Source organism: Syngnathus scovelli, chromosome 6 (assembly GCF_024217435.2).
Source record: "Syngnathus scovelli strain Florida chromosome 6, RoL_Ssco_1.2, whole genome shotgun sequence".
In the NCBI taxonomy this organism is placed as follows: Eukaryota; Metazoa; Chordata; class Actinopteri; order Syngnathiformes; family Syngnathidae; genus Syngnathus; species Syngnathus scovelli.
In genome coordinates this window covers 8,746,598-8,767,534 of record NC_090852.1, presented here as the reverse complement: position 1 = coordinate 8,767,534, position 20,937 = coordinate 8,746,598, and the positions used below count along the sequence as shown (strand labels likewise).

Here is a 20,937-nt window from a genome sequence, read left to right as displayed (position 1 = left end):
ATATCCGTGAATAAGCACAACCAGAAAACCTGACTTGAAAACACACCTGATGTTGAAGATTTGGAAATGGCAGTCAGGCTTTATGCATGACAAAAACTGACGGATTTAATGTCCCCACAGAGATTCTCGAAGTTTTCCACTGTTTTCAGATCCACCATTTTCAGAATACAGTTTTGAGTAGTGCAGTAAAGAAATTTAGAACAAAGAATGGATGAGAAAAAAAATTAGGAATGAGGAGCATGGTTGTTAGATTTTAACAATTAAAAAAAAAAGCTAGACTATTCCGGGACTTTTGACCTCACAAGCAGTGGTTTATCAAGAAATCCATCTTGTCTTATTTCCCTTCTCTCGTGCTCTTTCTGCTCCAGCGAGCGCACTTACGGGCTGAGGCCATTACACAGGACGCGGCCGCAATTCACTGCGATTTGTTTAGCGAGCGCAGAGAGCCGGCGCACCGAAACGCACACTCCCGCCGTATCCCTTCCGCTCACGTTAACGTCGACATGCATGAATCATGTAAAGAAAACATGTTGGTTGAGTGGACACGTGCCCTTTACAATGTCGCCTGTCCCGTCTGCTTAAACTCTCCTTAAATCTTGTTTTTACTTTCTCGGCTGACCACACTTTCTCCCTCACAGGAAACAAGGCCAACCGCAATTTATTCAAACCAGTCAAATCCTGATTCCATCTTCCTGAGAGACCTGTCGCAATGTTAGGGGGGAAGTCAGGCGACCTCAGTTGTGCACCCTCTCTGACTTTACAGCGCTTGAGGACCTCCAATATGACTTTTGAAAACCTTCCTAGAATAAACCTCCAAAGTGAGAATTCGCTCCTGCCATCTTTGACCACCTGATATTTAACAGCTTCAATGTTTGTTAAATGTTCAATTCCATGCTCATTTTTAATATATTCATGAGTATATTATTTATTCATTATATATCATTATTGTCATGCTAATTGTGTTGTACGTTTGCTTTTTTCCTGCATTTTGTTACTGCTGCCGATATATTTTTAAAGATCTCCATAGATAAAATTGAGTTGAGAAATATACGATGCAGCAATTATTTATATACAGTGTCCAAATCTCCAAGGCACCAAACTATGGTCTTTCAGTCTCTCTCCATGTGGTTTAAATCTCATATATGAACATATCATTTCACAGCAAATCTGTGTCACATCCCTGTTGGGTGGGCTAATATTTTATCTAGGGCTGTTTTTTTCATCTTCCAGTCTACTGCAGAATAAATGCAAACTGCACATTCTCCTTGTCTCTTCCACTCATGGGCCAGGATCGTAATCCGACATGGTCTTAAAATTCTAGTCTAATCTACTACTCTGCTTCAGCAGTGGTTTTAATCTTCAGTGTTAATTTTGAGTCCTGTTTCAAACAATGTGTTCTATGATTTCTGTTGTCGATTTTTAAATGTGCGGGACCAGAGGCTGGTTTGGACATTGACTGAGCCTTGGCATCTTTGATTTACGTGGTGGAGATCTCCATCCATTGCTGTACCTGCCTCACCAAGTCATGTTATGTAAAAGTAGCAAAATCTTTTGCTGTTAGCATCCTAATATCTCTTCGCCAACCTCTCTCCAATCGGATGCACCGTCTGATGTCTCAGTGATGCCGCTCCCAAACCACAAACACTGATCTTGGGGGTTGCGTACGCCCTGACCCCAACTGTAAAGGCTTTTCACACTGCACTTAGCAAGTTAGAGCACAGGGCCTGTTTGTCAAATAACGCACGCTAAAGCCTCCTATCTAGCTCAAAGTTTCCATCCATCCATTTTCTATACCACTTGTCCCCACGGGGGTCGTGGGCGTGCTGGAGCCTATCCCAGCAGTCATCGCGCAGTAGGCGGGGGACACACATGAACTGGTTGCCAGCCAATGGCAGGGAACACAGAGATGAACAACAATCCGCAACCTCCGGGCAATTTGGAGTGCTCAATCAGCCTACAAGGCATGTTTCTGGTATGTGGGAGGAAACCGGAGTGCCCGGAGAAAACCCACGCAGGCACGGGGAGATCATGCAAACTCCACACAGGGAGGACCGGAGGTGGAATCGAACCCGCACCCTCCTAAATGTGAGGCAGACGTGCTAACCATTGCCCCACTGTGCCCGCTGAAACTTTCAATCGTGGAATATTAGTGGAAATAGAGAATGTTACTGTAGGATTGGATATATTTACGCAGCGAGAACAGCTGGTGGAGGCGGGACAGGTTGCCATGATAAAACCACACAGCTGCCCTTCATCAACACTCGGACAGACACACACAAATCCAACTGGACGTGTAAGGAGGCTGTTAAATGTGTTCAAAGTTGTCCCGTGGGTCCAATTAATACGTCGTCCTCCTTCTCGGTCCTCCTTCAGAAGCGCAGCCGATGTTATCAAGATGAGACCCACGTCGTGTTTATTTCAGCAGAGAGGAATGTGAGGGTCCGTTAGAACCGCAGATAGATGTCAGCACAACTATTTAGTCTGCACGCCCTGCCAAAAGAAATGAACGCCTCCGACTGGCGCTGCAGGAAAGTATCTTTACGACTGAGGCGTGTTTTTTGGCTGTGAAATTTAAATTCTTTCGTTTGCTCAACTTTTATGTGGATGAAGCGACTCAGGAGTTTTTCTAAGGTAGGAGGGAGCGGGACGTTTTCCTTAAAATAACATTTATTTTTATAAGTGAGGACAAGATAAGAGAGCAGTCCATTTCCTCAGGCAGACCTTGATTGGTTCTTTCCTCCTTGCTCCTGCAAGCAGGAGATTAGGGAAAGTGTTCCGTCTTCTCTTTTGGGATTACCTGTCAATTTAATAGCATTTTAATGACATTCTCAACATTTGGGGCTCTTTTTTTGGGTGCTGTCGATTTTTGGTACAAACATGAAGTTTAGTGGGCAGGAGGATACCTACAAACATGTCTCAAGAAGCCACATCTGAAAAGACATAGCAAGTCAGCTATTTTGCTTTGAAGTGTTAAAATTTTGTCCATATCCATAATTCCAGAGGGGAACTGTGCCATGGTTCCTTGAGATACAAGAGAGCTGACTTATGAATATTTTTCAGATGGGAGTAGTTATTCAGGTATTTTTTTGCTTTGACTTGTGAGCTCAAATTTGAGATACAAGCATGTTATAGTGGCAGCGAACTCAACAACTCATTGTTCCATTTACTTCCATTTGTAAAGATAGCTTTGAGTCACAAGCGTAGTCCCAAAACATTTAAACTCCTACCTCGAGACAGCACTGTATTTGTATTTGGTTACCTTCCAACATGGATTGAGTGTGTATTGGGGCATCCATTAATATTATAAAGCAGCAGTACGCGAGTGTGAGCCAAGGTGTAAATAAATAAATGATCACACGCTTGCGCAGACACTCGGCCATCACTAACAAAGCCAAAGATGTGATAAATAAACAACACGTAAGGCTTCTGCTCCGTGCTTGGATGTGTTTACTCCGAGAAGGCCCTTTTTGTTTATGTGTATTTAATTGGGTGGTGTGGCTTTTCCGTTGGCTGCAGTTCGTGCTGATGTTGTGTGTTGAAGTAGTCGTTGTTGTGCCATGGCCAGATTGTTATGCCTGATATGGACTTCTGTACAGAATCTGATTTGTTTTGGAGATGTAGGGCAGTTTGTATGACTTTGCAGGATTGGAAGTGTAGAAATATGGAGTGTTTGTTTATTTATTTATTTATTTATTTATTTATTTATTTATTTATTCATTTATTCATGCTTGTCTTAAAATAAATGTTTCTACTTCGTTTTTTCAGTCAGCATTTATTTGGGTGTTTTACGTGTTTACTATTTTGTTATTAGTTAATTCTTATAAGTGTCTGTTTTTTACAGTATGTAGGTATAATTTTAACTGCGTACAGAGCTATGTATGCAATTATGCTTGTTTTCAAAATGTTCTACAAGTCAAGTTGTGTTACTTCATTTGCATTTGAAACCACTGATGTAACAAAGTATAATTGATGATTGGAAAAAAATAGAAAAGTAAACGTTGACAAGTAAAACAACAATGACAAATACAAATGAGTATAAAGGCTTCACTGAAAACAGGAATAAAATATTCATCCATCCATTTTCTTCAATTTTGTAAGAACCTTTTGAAAATGGAACTATATTCTTGTATCATTCTAACTTCCTCAGAGTATTACTTTATGACTAGTGAACTTTGTTCTTATAATACTATACATTTTCTAACAATAAAACTGTACACTGATATTGTTACTGATATTCCCCAAAATATAATTGTAATCTTATAACAGACTTTTCTCCTCGTTACAGCTTTTCCCTTGGAAGGTTATAACTTTTTTCACCTAATATTGTTACTTTATTTTAGGTAACAAAATATTGCTTTTTCTTGAAAACCAATGTCTTTATTATTATTGCAATGTAAATAATAAAGAAAAAGCCAACCATATTTTTTGTAACATCCAAACTAATAAACCATTTATGCACTGTGCACAACATTCCTTTGTATTATTTGGCCTACTGGTGTTGTAAGTGAGCTTGTAAAATGTAGCCACATACTTTTCGTCCTTCAGTCTGCTTGAGATAAGGTCCATGATTGGACGCCTGACCTTGATAAATAGTTGCTTTAGCTTGTGCTTGATAGGTGGCACTGTATGTAATCAAGATAAACAAATGAGTGCTAAGCTACATTGCTATTTAAAATGTCCGAATGTTCATGTGTGGGAGCTGCCTGGGTGAGCAAGCGTAGCCTTACGCTGGAGATTTTCCTGATTACAGCATGAAATGACTCACAGATTGTACTGCCTGCTCTCACACATACGCACGCACACACGATGACCTCCTGCTGCTGCGTGTGGATTTGTATGAAAAACCTTTCTCTAAACAACCGAGAGACATCCAGGCTTCTAATAAAACAAAGTTATTTGTGCACTCGCACTTCATTTTGCAAAGCGTCTCGGCCAAGGGGAGACTATAAATTAACCTTCTACATTGTATCAACTACCGACTGCTTGCAGAAGAGTGAGCTACGAGCCACTTACACTATCCAAACACATTCACAAGAAGTGAAAATTTTGCCAATATAATATCCGGTAATCCCTCCGACGGGGAAATTATTTGGCCGGCCACCGACTCCTTTGCTGAGCAGATAACGAAGCCATCTTCCTGAGGTGGTTATTGTGCTCTCCATGTAGTAATCGGAACAATTTCCGCAAGAATGATCACTTTTATTCCAGTTATTGCATATCCACTGAGTGGGATATTTGTAGAGGTGCAACAATTAATCAACAATGAATAGATTAGCAAATGTATCAAAAAATATTTTTGATACTCGTTACTCGATTAATCGTTTAGAGACCTTGTTTAGACTAGAGCAAGAGGGTAAAATGAGCTGTACTTTTTGTTTTGGGGACTTTTGAGCAAAACATACAAACATGCTATGAGAAAACTTGAGAGCTATTTTGAAATATATTTAAAACAAAGCATAATGTCTTCATTATGGCTTGCATAGTCTGTGGTTTTTGTCCCTCGCTTTCTTGCTTTGCACGAAGCCCTTCGAAGCCTAATTGGATGAAAGAACTCCTCGCTGGGCTGTCACAGAGCTTTCACTCGGGATTTTTAAACAACTTGACAGCTGCTATGGGAACGAGTCGCCCAGAGATCCACAAACATCTCTCAATTAATTTACAACAGCAACCATAACATTACTACACATGAACGAGGTAATGAGATCCAATGCAGGAGCCTTATTATCCTTTTACACAGAGATCCTGCAAAATTCAAAGTACAGTATCTGCAGGAACATCTGGTATTCATTTACATTTGCCTTTTACACACAACCCGGGATAGGAGAACAAACAGTGTGTGCACACTAACACAGCGTCCTGTGATCAGATAGATGAGATCAGCTCGTCAGAGAAAATAATTTTAGAGACAAGCGCTGTCGACACAGGAGGACGACATAAGTGAGTGTCAGACGTTACAAGTACCACATTACACGTTCCATTCTTTCCTTCATAATGAACAGGACGCAGAGAGAGCCATTTTTATCTTTTTCTCAAACGCTGTACTTATAATTCGAACAGAGGCACAAACTTATTTGATGACTTTGGTGGCCGTAAACAGAAAAAAGAACCCACAGGAATGATAATTTATTAATGTCACCACTAGGCTGTTTCAGGGATTTATTTGTGCATCGTGGCACAAATCCAGACCAAAAGAGAACGTTGGACAAAGCAGCATCTATTTCCCTGCACATATATGTGTCATCCATGCTGTTCATAACTTGCAGATTTATTGTGTGTGTGAGTATGTGTGTGTGTTATTTCAGGGGAAGTCCGCACCCTGGCTAAATCCCCCAGCGGGGAGGGAGGGCTCCGTTTTATCCCATTAACCCATAACCCCTTTCCTCTAAGGTAGCAAAACCTTAAAATGACCACAACTACAATGGCTTCTTTCCACTTCAAAGTGCATTGTCAGGCATCCCAAAAGCAATGAACTCTCAACCTATTAACAGCACCCCTGTGTGAACCTTGCTCTTTGAAACTTCCCCATTTGGTGGCCAAAATGAAAAAAAAAAAACGTGTCTATTCCAACTCTGGGTGTGTACATGTGGGCAGGCGCGCCAAAGACATCAATGTTTATTTAGAAATCAGTCTAGGGACAAAGGCTGCACACTCCTGTCTGCCAGACGTGAGGCCAAGTCGTCCCACCCTGCAGAAGGAAAATGACGGTTTCCGAAAGAGATAGTGAGGTATCATTAGGATTGCAAGATGTTTCAAAGTCGGAGAACGTACATAGCAATCTATTGGAGTAAACTGAAATCAATCAATTTATGAAATGAAAAGAGTATCTCCTAATAGGAAACTTAAATATGGATGGGGAAATACAGTTTAACATATTTCTGAATTTGGGAGTTAACATAAAAGATTGCAGATATGTACATTATCTTCACAGGTAGACTTCAGTTCACGTGTGGAAAAGCGAATGGATGGACTAGAAAAAAAAAAACCAAAAAACCCAGCTGGACTGCCACATCTGCTTCATCCTCAATGGGGCTGTGCTCATTCAGTGACTAATTCGGAAAATCCGTTCCGCAAAAATCATATCCATAATATTGATGCATTCCTTTCGTTTTTGATGTAGGAAACTGGAGATGGGAATTGCGTCTTAACCCAGGTGGTGTCTTTATTGGCAGTTAGGAGACGGCCGCCTCAGGGATTTTTTTTTTTTTTTTTTTTAATCACTATTAACCCATTCAGCTCTTCAGACAAAGTGCATTCATACAAAAACAGTTTTTCAGAAAATAACGACCTCAAAACATTGGCTGTATAGGTAGCCATTAATGGTCACAAAAACCCCTCATGACTTCAATAAATCTCATGAGAGAATACCGCAGTCCACTGATTCTTCAGTCTCATAAAATGTCAAAGAATGCTGCAAGAATTTATATGATCTATAAAAAAATTCAGTAAATTCTGAGACAAGTGATTTTTTCGTGAAGCTTCGAGACTTTTTTGTTATTAAAATTTGACATGAAATGCCGTTCGTGTTTTTTTATGAGGCTTGAAGAGGCATTACACATATCTAGGCATCCATCTTTCTACAAACGCACAGATGCTGAGGGGCCCTTCCCACTGAGCTGAGGGCCCCAATTAGAAGTGAGTGGTCTGTCCCTCTAGGGGCGAGCCTGCAGCGCAACACACAAACACATGCACACACACGCGATCCGAGTGCAATAGGAGTTCAAGAGCACTGGATTCAAGGGGAGTGGACACATTTTGTGCTCACCGTATCAGAAAGGAATCACTTGTGCGTTTTGGAGTCAGAAGGAAGGAGAGTCAACTGTTGCTGCGGCTGTTTCTCTCTTTTTTTTTTCCAATTTTGACTTTTGAGCTTGTGCGTGAGGGGAGCAAGCATAGTGGCGCTGTGTTTAGGTGCAGCACAGACGGGGGCATGTGTCGCGTGTGAGAGAGGCAAAGTTGAGCGCAGGTAAGATGCAAGCTTGATGACGTTATTCTAGTGTATGTGTAGTTTTAAAATCACTTTTTACTGCGTCTTATTAGATTTTTAATCTTATTACATCACAACACCAATCTGATTGTTTTAAGATCACTTTTAGAAACTTTTCAACCAACTTTTAAAGGGTCAAATATCAACCCTTTGTTGTCATTGCTGTCATCTTTTAGTTGTTTTTGAGCAAATTGTGCAAGTTTCAGTTTTGGCATTTTTCTTACCATTTTTGATAAGTGTTAAAAAATGTGTTATCCAAAACGCAAAGAAAACAAATACATTGCTTGTTTGTTTCTAATAAATGTGTTTTGTCTCATTATCCCAAACTCCACAATAACAACCTTTTTTGTTTGCTTTGGGGAAAAAAAGTTGTTTAAAACTTGATCAACATGCAAGTTTACTTTGTCCACTGCATTACAATTAAGCAGTTAATCCTATATATGGTGCCATTTTAAATCAAGTTTTTTATTGCTCTCAATACATTCACTTCGGAGCTTAACTAATGTAAATTATTCCACATGATTTGGAGTATGTTGTGGGATTAGCAAAACACACACACAGTGGCATGATTAAGATATGGGGGGGGCATGGGATCGGATATCTTGAGATTGGTATCAAGTCTCTTCTAAATTAGATAAAAGTCCAAAATGTACTGGCCATCTGTCTGCCATTGCAAGTTCAGCGTAAACACCCCCTAATTTACTTATTACGTAAATATTCTGCATTAGAGCAATGTCTGTCTGCAAAATAATTGCCTATGGTGACCAGTGGCGTCTGTTTTTTTTTTTTTTAACTATGCACTTGACAATATAAACCTTATATCTTCAAGTGACAGCACGTTTACCACAGGTTTATTTTTACGAGTGTGCAGTGCAGGGCTTCTGTTTTCACGTTTTTTAGCATGCATATCCGCTCCAAAATACTGCTCACAGTCACCCTGTGTCAAACATTCCACTTTGCGAGAAGCAAGTGTTGAATATTCACTGTGTAGTGGCGCACAAAAGCAAACGAGACACAGTTGTACGGCTTTTGTCTGTAGGCTCCGCTCTCTACTTGCTTCAAGGTTTTTCTCCAACTCCCTTACAAGGAGCTGGAGGACGGTGGGGGCGAGGTGAAGGTTGGGGATTGTCAAAGGAATACAGAACGTGAATTTCTTAAGATACGTTTGAGGGCTTTGACGAATTACCAAAAGAAAGGCGACTCCAAAAATGACATCATTGCTGGGTCGTCCCCGCATGGCGCCTGCATAGTCTAAAATGAGGACGTGCTGACAGGTAACATCGTGCTCTGTCGTAATCCATTTTCTATTAAACTTCTGGAATGGGAAAGAGGAGCTGGCTCTAGACATAATATATTAAATTTTCTCCAGTCTGGCCCACAGCAGTGGTGCATTTTTTTTCTCCCTTGGTCGGGCGCAATATCCCTAAAAGTCCAGCCTCGTTGTACAGAGAGGGCACATGTACGGCAGTTGTGAAGTTTGCACTGTCCACAGTGAGGAGGTGCCAATTGCTCACTGGCAGACATTCTGTCTGGCTTGGACTGGCCTGTGGAAATATAGCGCAGGATGCACCTTTCTGAGGCCACTTGAACAAAAATCTCTTCACTCAACTGGGGTCAAAACAAGTCTGACCTGGTGAAAACATGTTCACAGGATGTGCAGCACTGTAACTGTAATGAATGGCAAATTCTACATGTTGCGTCTCTATCAACACCAGTTTACAGTACTTACAGTACAGACAACATAATGTAAAATAAAATCTGAAAAATGGTCCCTTATTACATTATTATGGCCTAGTGAACACCTGAAATGACCCCTCTCAAAAAGATAGAATTTCTCTTTTGAAAAAATCCCAACCCTGACAATACAGTGCACAAACCACATTCAAAAATGTATATTGTGGGTGTGGCCTTGGATCGAAAGGACAAAAGAAGCGGACAATGGTTGTATAGCTTCGGCTGGTGTGTGCAGACGGACAAGTGAGAGCACTTAGAGCTGTCACATAGCACTTTCACACCCCGCTGCTTCCATCTGCTCACCTTAGAACAGGATTAGGTTACGCACATATGCTCGTACATGCGGACTCATACAAACGCAACGCGGCGGAGCCGGGGTTACGGCCTAACCGGTGTGTGTCGAGTTACTTGCTTTGTTGTCCCGCATCGTCAAAGCCTTTTGGCATTTACATCTGCGTCTCGATTACGCGACCGCGTCTGTGTTTTCAATATAACTTTGTTTCCACTTTGGGTTGGTTCCGTCTCCACTGATAAACACCAGATCTAGTAACCTTCCATATTTCTATTCGAGCCCACAGTCACTGACCCGACACTGTATCACTTTCATATAAAGTCCGCCTAGCATGGACAGAGTTATGGATTAAACTGCCACATGATACCCAATGAGATTGTTAACAAAGACTTGAGATTTGCCTGAAGTATTGTTTGTTGATTTAATTCCACCAAGTTTGAGTATTTTAGTTGTTCCTTGCTATAAAAATCAGCAAAGGCCAGATTGTCAGATGTTTCTAAAGACTATCTTGAGCGATTGTTCTGTGGTGCGAGACATGTTAACAGTCCTCCCTATTCTGCTATGAAAACAGTAGAGGACAACAATCGTAATTGTTAACCTGTTGAATATTCCCAATTGCAAATTCTTGTGCGAGATACACGCATACTGACAATTGGGCCAAATCTGGGCATTTTCCCTTTAAATATGGTGATCAAAGTCATTAAAGGCCTCCTAAAGATTATCCTGCATGATTATCCTGTGTGGTAAGAGTGATGTTACCTCCCAAACCTGCTCAGAAAATTGATAAATACAACAATCATGAATGTTAAGCCTGTTAAAAATCTTCTTTGTCTAGTCAGCGTAGTGTAGTGTGGGTTTCTCCCGATTTAATAATTACTTAAAAATCTGTGAGGGACATTAAATGCAGACTGGCCGCAACTTGGAGATTTGGAATTCAGTCTGTACTCCTTGGTGTTGCCTAAAGACTTTGTTTTCCCTTCCAAAAGAGAATGAATTCTACTGGAACGTCCTCTCATGGGGGCATAATTTGATTTTGGACACAGATTGTACGGTGAGGTCGTTTATTTCAAAGTGATGTAATGAAATAAGTGATGCAAAACATGCAACACCGTGACTGCACTTCATAAATCCACACCACAAAAAGATTATTCCATGATCAAAAGAGTCTGTGGATTTTTTTTTTGTAGATTTTAATAGAAGGTAAACCGGCTGTGGGAAATTCAAACTTCCCTGATGGCAGTGAGCCTTGTTGAGGTTTCCATGGAAAACTTATCTACTTCAATGTTTCACTACACTTCCATTATAGCTGGTGACTTCAAAGATCCCGTGACACTGAGATGTCCACACTTTGCAATTATTTTGGTGACAGTTTTGCATTCACGCTGATTAGCAAAATACAAATGGATACCATGGAATTAATTGGAAAGATATGCACACACGCAAGTCGTGTTTGAGGTTAGCATCTCAAATAAATGACATTGTGTGTACTGCCTTGATGTTTGACTCAGAGAAAATGTTGTTGCACATGTTTCCAGTCTATTTTTGCGTGATTGTGTGTAATGAGGGTTCCGTGGCCGCTCTCAGACAGAATGTGAGTTGCGCGTTTATGGCGATATACAGAAAATCCCCTTCAATCTGTACATTACAGAACACACAAAAAATATATATGCCCGTGGCATGTTACCATGGCATGCATGGTAGTTTTGTAGAAAAAAACTGACATGCGCTGACTTTGGCAGTTGAAAAAGTTATGCCCGCAAGAGCATGTTGTGCAACAGTGCTGTAAGATGGACCCAGTCCTTATACATTGGTGATATTTAACTGTAGATGTGGCTGTTCTAAACATGGTTATGGGCACTTGCTGGTTGACTGTGCTTCTTTTTTAGTGTACCTGACAGACAGACTTTAAATTTACAGCAAGGGAATAAAAGCTACTAAAAAGCCTAAGGCCTCTCATATCTAGTTTTATAATAAAAACACCAGTTGTGTGGCCTGGTGGCAGCCTCGTGTTTTCACTGAGACGTGAACTCAGACCGACGACTCACAGGGGAGTTGCATGCTTGCTTAAACGCAAGATTACCAAAAAGAAAACAAAAAAACGGGTGACTGACCATTGCCAAGAAAAACAAAGAACGTCTTAAGAGTTAGGAACAATTATCCATGTTGTTACGTTTGCTCGGTGGCCGGGAGTCGACAAATAGCCCGGCTAATGCACCTTGTCACGGCGAGATGGAGGGATTTGATAATGGCGTCCTCCACAGGGCACCTGGGTTGTTGCTAACTGCCTCATTAGGGGTGGTCTGTGTGTGAGAATTCCCATGGCCACACCGCTTTGCCACCATCTGCTGTCTGACAACCTGCACGGGGAAAACGTCCTTCAGAAAAGTTTGCTTAATTGTCGGACTACATTTTGGGATCGCTATGCATGGACTGACGGCCGGGCAAAGTCGCCTCTCCTTGTTGATGTTACGGTAAACCAGAGTATGTGACCCATAATAACAGAGGTGGGCAATAGTTTCCATGATAAGTTTGATTGACCTTCATAAAGACTAAAACCAGTCAGAGCCTGTGGATGAGTCAATCTTTGTCCAGGTCTACATTATAAGGCGGCACCACATCAGTGTCTGGCTTTAAATCTGTCAGGGATGTCGGCAGGTTTGTTTACTGTTGCCCCCCTAATCCCATGTGCAGTCCGCTCTGCCAAAGACAACAGGGGGAACTCCAGGCCGAAGTTGCCAGGAAGCACTTGGGTTTGTTTAACTCGCATGGCACAGAGCCGTGTGCTTCTCTACCCCTGCTGTCACTCTTCATCTATTTTATTGACTCTCAAACTGGATAGCCTTTGTCTTTTCCTGCCAAATGACATCAGAGAGCTTTTTGTGCACCTTCATGTGAGAGCTGCCGTCTGCAATAAAGCTGCTACCCTATTTTGGCGACACTGTTGTTTAAAGAATAAAGTTAGAATTTGTTTGTTGCATTCCCACCGAAGCGACATGACTTTTTAGACCTTTAAACCATGGCGTCACATTTGGGTGGCAAAAGCACAAGCGAACAAACCCTAAATGTCATTTAACTGAGGCAGACTGAAAACAGGAAACTGCTTGAATAATGATTTTAGCCCTCCTCTATTTGGTGCAATAACTTGACTGTGCAGAGTATCAGTCGTAAAGGCGATTTCAACAGACACGCTGATCAGAAATAGATGTGGTAAAAACTCAGAAATGACTTTTAATTTGCTTGACATACATAGAAATGGAACGCCCAGACATTAGAATGAAGGCCAGCTGTTTTGTTCTGATAAATTACTCAGACAACCTGCAAGAAACATTTTTACCTACTTGTGTGATAAAATCTTTGGTTCCGAGGCTGTACCTTTTGAATGGGTTACTCCGCCTCCACTGTAGGCAGTCTTGCAATTATCCCTGTAAATCTATTTACGACATACCCGCAATTGATCCTCCTCACCCACAGGCTTTCCTGGAATCATTTCATTGTTTTCACTTCAGGTCAGTTCCTTGTTACTTGCATTCTGAGTGCTGAAAACGTCATTCAGTATGTGCTACCAAAGAGGCTGCTCTTGCATTTCCAAGCTTCGATTGGCTAAATAGCACTTGACAGCCTTCAGATGCGTTTTGGACAGAAAACATTCTTTTGGTCCCTAAGTTAAAAACAATTTGAAGTGCAAAGAGGTTCCATGAAAACCTAGCCCTCTCTATCACATTCGGGCAACCGCTTTGCTGGACAGGCCATCTGTTGGACACAGCTCTGTATCAAGTATGTAACCCCCGCAGGTGTTAACGTGCCTAAATTTGTCATCTAAAATAAACATCAGCTTGTTTATCGGGGTCTTATTCTCTCTGGTTTGTTGCTTCAGTGGGCGTGATATCATAGCACTCACTCAGTGTAGGCGACTCAACATTCAAACAGTGCGGTCTGCAGTCTGTTACATGGGAAATAAATAAAAAGGCAATAGGAGTAACGGACACTTTTGCCAAGATCCCATTGCACATTATAATCTTTGTTTACGGGAGTGAATGAATAAATGCCTTCAGAATGTCATCTCCATTGTAATTAGTTTGAGACAAGGATAGCAATATTTACAATGGCTCATGGCGGAAGCGGCATGCTTGCTTATAACACTACAAGCGCGACATCACCGCTATTAGTCTGGCTTGACTTTGTTCAGGCAGTCATTGAGAGGCCAATTATGTTACAAAAGATAGGAGGTGGTAAGAAATCAGGGTGATGTAGTGATGAGCAGATAAGGGGGAGGACAAGGGTGCTGGAGCGTTATGAAGCACTTCATTGTTTGTCGGGTTAATTAGTAGCTCAGATTGCTGTGAAATAAGCTGGAACTCCGGTTTGATCAACCCGGCGGGTGCGTAATTAAACTTGGTAATTCAATACATTCAATACACGCAATCTGCAGCTGGAATATATCACTTCCTCCTTGAAGTGGAAAACAATTGCGCTTATAAAGGGTGGCAGTTGGAGAGGTCAATACAGAAATTCACAGAGTAAATTAGAACTAATTATTGAGCACTAATGTTGAATATATCGGTGGAATAACATTTGTGGATAAGTGTTTGCACTGGCAAAAAAACCCCAGATGAGTCGAAACTATAAATCAGTGCATAATCTTGCCGTCCGTATATTGATCCACGCGGCTACAAAGTATATTGATTACTCACTCATTTTTAGTATATCACTTGATTCAACCATGAGGGCAATATTGAAAGAGTAATTATGACATGTTGTTAGTATATTTCCATTGTCTCATAATTGTCTTGCTCTTTGGTTGTCCCCTTTTTCAAAGACGCTCCACAGTTTTTTTTTGTTCTTTTCAAACATTTCATTCATCCTCAAATCCAACCTAATGTCCCGGAGGCCTCATTGTGTCCAATACCTGACGTGTCTGCGGACATAAAGGAAGGAACTGACAGCGTCATCAGTGACTGCTCTGAACTTTTGCCAAGTATCATCTAGGCAAAGCATTAAATGAGTTAGAAGATGAAGGAGTGCGAGAGTGACAGATAGCAAAGTGTAACTTATTTTGGGGGTTGACCTTTGTTTTGAGCAAACAGATTTAAAGGCAACACAAAAGGGAAGAGCTGAGAGATAGGATGGTCGAGGAGAAAGGGCGACATGCCTCCAGGGCTCCATGGTGAAACCGCTCACTGGTCACAAACACAAGTGTGTGTGTACATATCCTGCACTGGATTTAGAATAGACATCCCCCTCACACACACACACACACACAGACACACACACACACACACACTTATGATTGCTCCTCCCTGGCTTCATCCTATGCTTTGGTCTCTCTCCAGGGCAGCACAGAGGGGGAATCAGACCCATCCACGCGCCATGAAGAAAGGAGGCTCTCGCGATCCAAATCCAAATGAAGATGGGGCTCAGCGCGGCATGTCTGGCAGCAATTATGGCACCAAAGACAGCAGGATTAGGGTGCTATCCCATTCAGGAGTCCTATTAGTGGGATTGATGTTCTTGGCCATCCTCCCGCTTGGAGTGAGCATCAAACAAAGTGTCCCTCGAGTCAAACTGAGCCAGAGAGGTAAGAGTCGTGATTTGTGTGATAGCTTCCAGTGTTTATCCTAGGTGGCCACCTTTTACAATCACAACGTATTATTAGCTTTTCCCCTATTATTAAAAATAATTTATAGTGTGGTTATCTCATTTCTGAGGTTATAAGCGACTACAGATGCTGCATGGCAGAGAAATTAAAATGTGCTTTTTCCTATGGATTAACAGAATGGCGGCCATCTTTTTAATAAACAGGAATATAGGAGGAATTCAACTTAACAAGAACTTTTAATTCACAAGTAAAATTGTTAGTTTTAAAGGACTTTTCATTAGAATTCTTGAAGAGTAAAGCTCTTTAATGCCATTCCCAGTTGAACACTAAAACTAAAATCACATTAAACAAGGAAATTACATGTTGGGTATCTAAACCAATCACACAATTCTGTTAGCTTAATGCTAGCACACAACGTGAAATGCCATAGACAGGCTAATAAACGGCAATGACTGTTCCCGGTGGCCAAGTCACACACACAGAATCACAATGAATTTATCATCAGGCACAAACAGATTAATTTTCATTGACTTGCAATGCATGACACGTATCCTAACTCGATTCTATATTTAGTTATTACATTATGTTACTTAAAAAGTATAAGGAGTATATTTCCAACAAAGGGAAGAAATAATCATGCTACCCCCACAACATGGTACAGTCTTGTTAAAAGTTCTTTCAGTGGCTTGTGGCCAAGATACTTGTGTTTGTTTTCTTTTAATTTCTCACCTGGAAAGCAACTACTGAGAACATATTCTGGAGCAAAATATAGATTAGTCCCACTTGTCACAAAGTTCAATTTCCTGGTCTTGGTTCGGTCCGTTGAGTGACTATCGGCCGTTACCTCTGCTGTGTGCTCCATGGGTATTAGCTTTGAGACACCGGGGTAAAGCCAAATGATGGCTAGCCTTTCTATTCATTACAGACTTCAGCACAAATGCTACTTCAAAGTCCTATCGCTCGTGCTATGTATCACTGACAGAAAGCACACAAATGAATGTCTGTCTTGCTCATAAACCCAAATCCCCTCAGCGACCTGAAAGTAAAGTGAGGCTTACCCAAGGCACTTAGTCATAGGCATCCAAAAGTCTGCATAGCTGCAGATTCATATTTATGTTCTGGCTACCATAAATAAAAGTCAAGTATCTGTGGGAATTATGATTACGCTCTGTTGTGTTTACTCAGCAAGGTAGTCTTCAAAACTGGAGTAGATCTTTCATGTGCTTCTTCTCAAGCCATTATGATGGAATCTGAATGCTCGCCATTCTGTATTTTGGCATCACTTGTTTCTGTTTTCCACGTGCTCAGCAAATTTTGTGCTCAGGGGAATACCCTTTTAGCCCTCGGAGTGTGTGACAGTGGATAAAACTTCCTTGTTTGGTTATCTTGGTCAGACAGTGACCACAACTTTGTTTCATCACCGCACATTCTTCAAACACCACATTGGAGCTAACCACGCATGAAAATTCAGCTTGAGTGAGGGAAGTTGATCAAAGCAGTAAATTATTCAGGGGTCAAAAACATCCTCAAATGACAGTGGGGTCACGACTGCCCTTTTCCTGTCAGCCAGCTTTATAATAAACATTTTCAGTTATTTGCAGATGCACCTTGCTCACTAAACTAGCTGCCTTCCCTATTTGCCTCAAAGTTCTGAATCTGACTCAAAGTTTTGAATCTGACTCTTGACTCTACCATTCCTTGTAGTTTGCATGTTCTCACCTGGTTTCAGTGAGTACTCTAAATTGGTCATAGTTGTGAATGTGAGTGCAAATGGTTGGTTATCCATATGAGCCCTGCGATGGGCTTGGGACCAGTCCAGGGCATACCCTGCCTCTCAGCCAAAGTCATCTGTGGTCAGCTCCATCTCACCCTTGACCCTAATGATGATAAGTGCTGTTGAAAACAAATGGATGGATGGATGACTTTACTAGTACTTAGAGATTGACTATCAAATGTTTTTGGACTCATGTACAAATTCCACAGCAGAAACCAAAATGAGGAAACCATGTTTTGTATCTTAAACACTGAGTCCTCATTTCAGTTAGCCCTTAAACCAGAGCAAGAGTCAATAGGATGATGTTACACACTGGGACAATGTTGATGGGATTTAAATAATATGCTTAGTGAAAATGCTCGGTTGGCTGACTTCGGTCGAAACAGCCGATGGGTGCACGAGGAGCGTTTGGTTTATCCGGGCTGTCTAAGCCAATTTGCTGGTGTGTTACAGGTTTGGTGTGTGTGTGTGTGCATGTGTGTGTGTGAATGCTTAGCAAGAGGATCCAAATCAAGAGCTGCTGACTCTGACTGTGCTCTCCTCTTTGGGGAAAGGTGAGAGGCATGGTGCTAAAAAATATCAGCTAAGCTGGCTGATTTAAAAGGACTCACTGTGCTGCATGTTTACAGAACAGATTAGTGTCCGCCGATGGGGCGAGCTGGTCTAATCTCCCTCTTTTGCCGTGGGTGTGAGGTGTGTGGACGGTGAAAGATATGAACAAGTAGGGGTGCTTTCTTGTATGGGTCGTTGTGTGTGCGAGGGCTTATGCACTAGAGGAGGTATTAAGAGGGATTGTGAGGAGTGGATGAGATGGAGAAGTTCAAATATTGAAGGTTGGTAACCTCTTCAATCCTTCACACCGAGGGGGTAATCACAGTGTCAATCCTTTCAGAATGACTCCCACAGGACTCCCCACACAGTGAGCTAGAGTTTATCCGAGGCACGGTGCTGCACTGATGCACTGGAAGACAAGCTTTTTTCATCAAGGACACGCCGCACTGAGAGTATAGTCAGCAGTCATCTCCATGGTAACCTTAACAAATTCTGTCATGAAGCTGCATTCCATTTGCTGCTCATCATCATCTCGCCCTTGATCCATTTTATTAGTGGTTTCTTGAACAGATTGTCTGTAATACCCTTCAGGGACGTCTCAAGAAAGGAACATAACTGATTTTGAAAGAAATATTTTTTTAAGCAGGGTATGCACGTATTGATTCACATCCAGACTGCCAGAAAACAAAAATAACGAGTAGGAGAATAGAAACGGAACAAGCTCGAGTAACTCTTAGCGTATCGGATAACGACATTGTGCTTGCAAACACTTTTCTCACGAGTCATTTCCATTATCCCGATTAACTTGTGAAATAGGCGATATCAACTCTAAAAACAACCAGTTGCGCCTTTGTTCTTCAACAGTGCCATCTTCAGAGTCTCTAACTCAAGCCAGCTCGGTGTTGAAAACATCCAAGGATTTGCCACCTGTTTTCCAACTGTTTTCTGAGAAGATCAGTGAAAACTATTAACATACCCCATACGACAGGAAACACATTCAGAATAATCTTTTAGAGACATCTGGTAACAGTCCTTTCCTGACTTGGAAGTTGGGGAGTAAAAGTTGCCCTGATTGTCAGTGCGTGTGCACTTAGCTTCAGCTAGTTTGAAAGTTCAATAAGTAGCTACATTGTACATATTCTTAATCACTATTTTACTGGTGCATATACAAAGTCACCAATTTACAGTCTCATTCCTTCCTGGATTACTTCAAACTTTATCGAATTATTTCCAATTGTGAAAACCAGAAATGATTTCTTGTTATAGGGGAATGAAAGCAAAGCTGTTTCAGGATGGAACCTAGACTGTTAATTGTTCAACAGAGAACTGTTACTAAGATGCAACAATGGGAATGGAATGCGGAATAGCATAAAACCTTGCCTTTTCTCAAAGGTATGATTGATGTCTTAGTAATAGAGTGAATGGCTGCGTTCCAAGAAGAAAGAACGGAAAATGCTGAAGGTCTTCCATTGTTTCCTTCTGTTTTTATTTTTAAACATGTCACAATCCTATTTGCCAATATCATGCTAGAAGTGTTTACATTATTATTGACACAATCTAGTTTATGGTTTACTCTATACAGGCAAATATACCGCTCTAAAATAATTGAACTGTATTGCCTGGCATCAACATACTAATTTGTCACGTCTTCCTTTCACGGCTCATGAGAGCAAGATTTTGATGGCCAATGAATGATAGACACAAGATGGTTAAGATAGCCTAAGTTATTTTAGACTCTTATCAGTTTACAGTACTTGAGATGACGCATTTGCTTTTCTTCGCTCGATCTGCACGGTGGGAATGTAAATCCTTGACTTGAGAGATGGCTTCAGGGTCAATGAACAGGCTGTGAAAATACCCTGATGCAAATATCCATAAACATACCCACAGAGGTAGTAGACTCTTTGCTATTGTATCTTTTTTGTATTTTTTTTTCCCGATCCGGTTTCTCAGTGAAGGTGTTGAACCACAGAGGATTAGACCGTTTCACTTCAAGCCAAGACACGTTTCTCTCGACAAGAGGAAATCCAGTGCTTGTTTTAGGGATTTTGCTCCGTTCAAAAAGAATCCAAGTAATATCCTGCTGAAATATTTGCGTAGAGACTTTGTGTACACATTTTTCATTTTTACCACATGACCTTGAACGAATCTGTCACTCGTCTGTGTTTTTGCCATTTATCTCGAGCAGAGCTGCTGCAAGCAAACAGTGTTTCACTGTTTTTGGGACCCTCCGATGGCCTCCTGTCACACTCCCTGCTGTTGGATGAGGAGAGGGGTCGTCTTCTGCTGGGAGCCAGGGATCACATCTACCTGCTTGACCCTGACAACCTAGCCAAAGGTCCCAGAAAGGTACACAATGGCAGGAGAATGTGAATATGGATAAGAAGCCAAATTCGATTCAAGCATTAGAGCTATGCAGGCTATTTGGAAGGTTGACAGTTTGTTTAGGCCGACGCATAAGTGTTTAGAGCAGCTGTACAAACTCCTACTTCCACTTAACGAAGGTCCATCCATCTATTTTCTATAACACGTCTTTATTAAGGTCGGGGGTAAAATGGAATATATCCCAGCTGACTGTGGGTGAAACACCCTGATCTGGACACCAGTAAATCTTAAATAGACAGTCACAGTTATGGGCACCTATTTACTGTCTCCAATGCTTTTTAGAGACAACTTTGGTGGCCACACATGCACAAGTAGATGAATACCTCTATCATCTATCCTTGCTAAAATGTGACCATTTAAGGGCCATCTGGAACCCTGATACGGTAATCTTCCCAATCCTCTGACCTGCAAACTCTCCCCTTGGGTCACTGTCAGAGTCTTCATACCATCTGCTTACGACAAGCATGCATGGTTAAGCACAGCCAGTGAACGTATCATGTCCTAACGTTTAAAATGGAACATGCAATTACATTTGGAATGATTGATTCCTGCTTTCTGTTCCAATGTATACAGTATGTGGCTACACTGAAATGCACTCAGTATTGTTTCAATAGCTGACT

At 41.4% G+C, this 20,937-nt stretch overlaps 1 protein-coding gene across 2 annotated transcripts in view; it reads left to right on the top strand.

The window, feature by feature from the left end:
* The first annotated feature begins 2,611 nt into the window (after positions 1-2,611).
* Positions 2,612-20,937, top strand: part of sema3d (sema domain, immunoglobulin domain (Ig), short basic domain, secreted, (semaphorin) 3D) — a 34,215-nt gene continuing 15,889 nt past the window's right edge. Inside the window, exons 1-3 of one of the 2 annotated variants that reach the window (XM_049722834.1) lie at positions 2,612-2,631; positions 15,341-15,585; positions 20,121-20,281. In XM_049722834.1, coding sequence (XP_049578791.1) covers positions 15,378-15,585; positions 20,121-20,281 — 369 coding nt within the window. In that variant the 5' untranslated portion in view covers positions 2,612-2,631; positions 15,341-15,377. Of the gene's footprint in view, positions 2,632-7,704; positions 7,964-15,340; positions 15,586-20,120; positions 20,282-20,937 lie in introns of those variants that run through there. The other variant, XM_049722833.2, reaches the window with a different exon arrangement.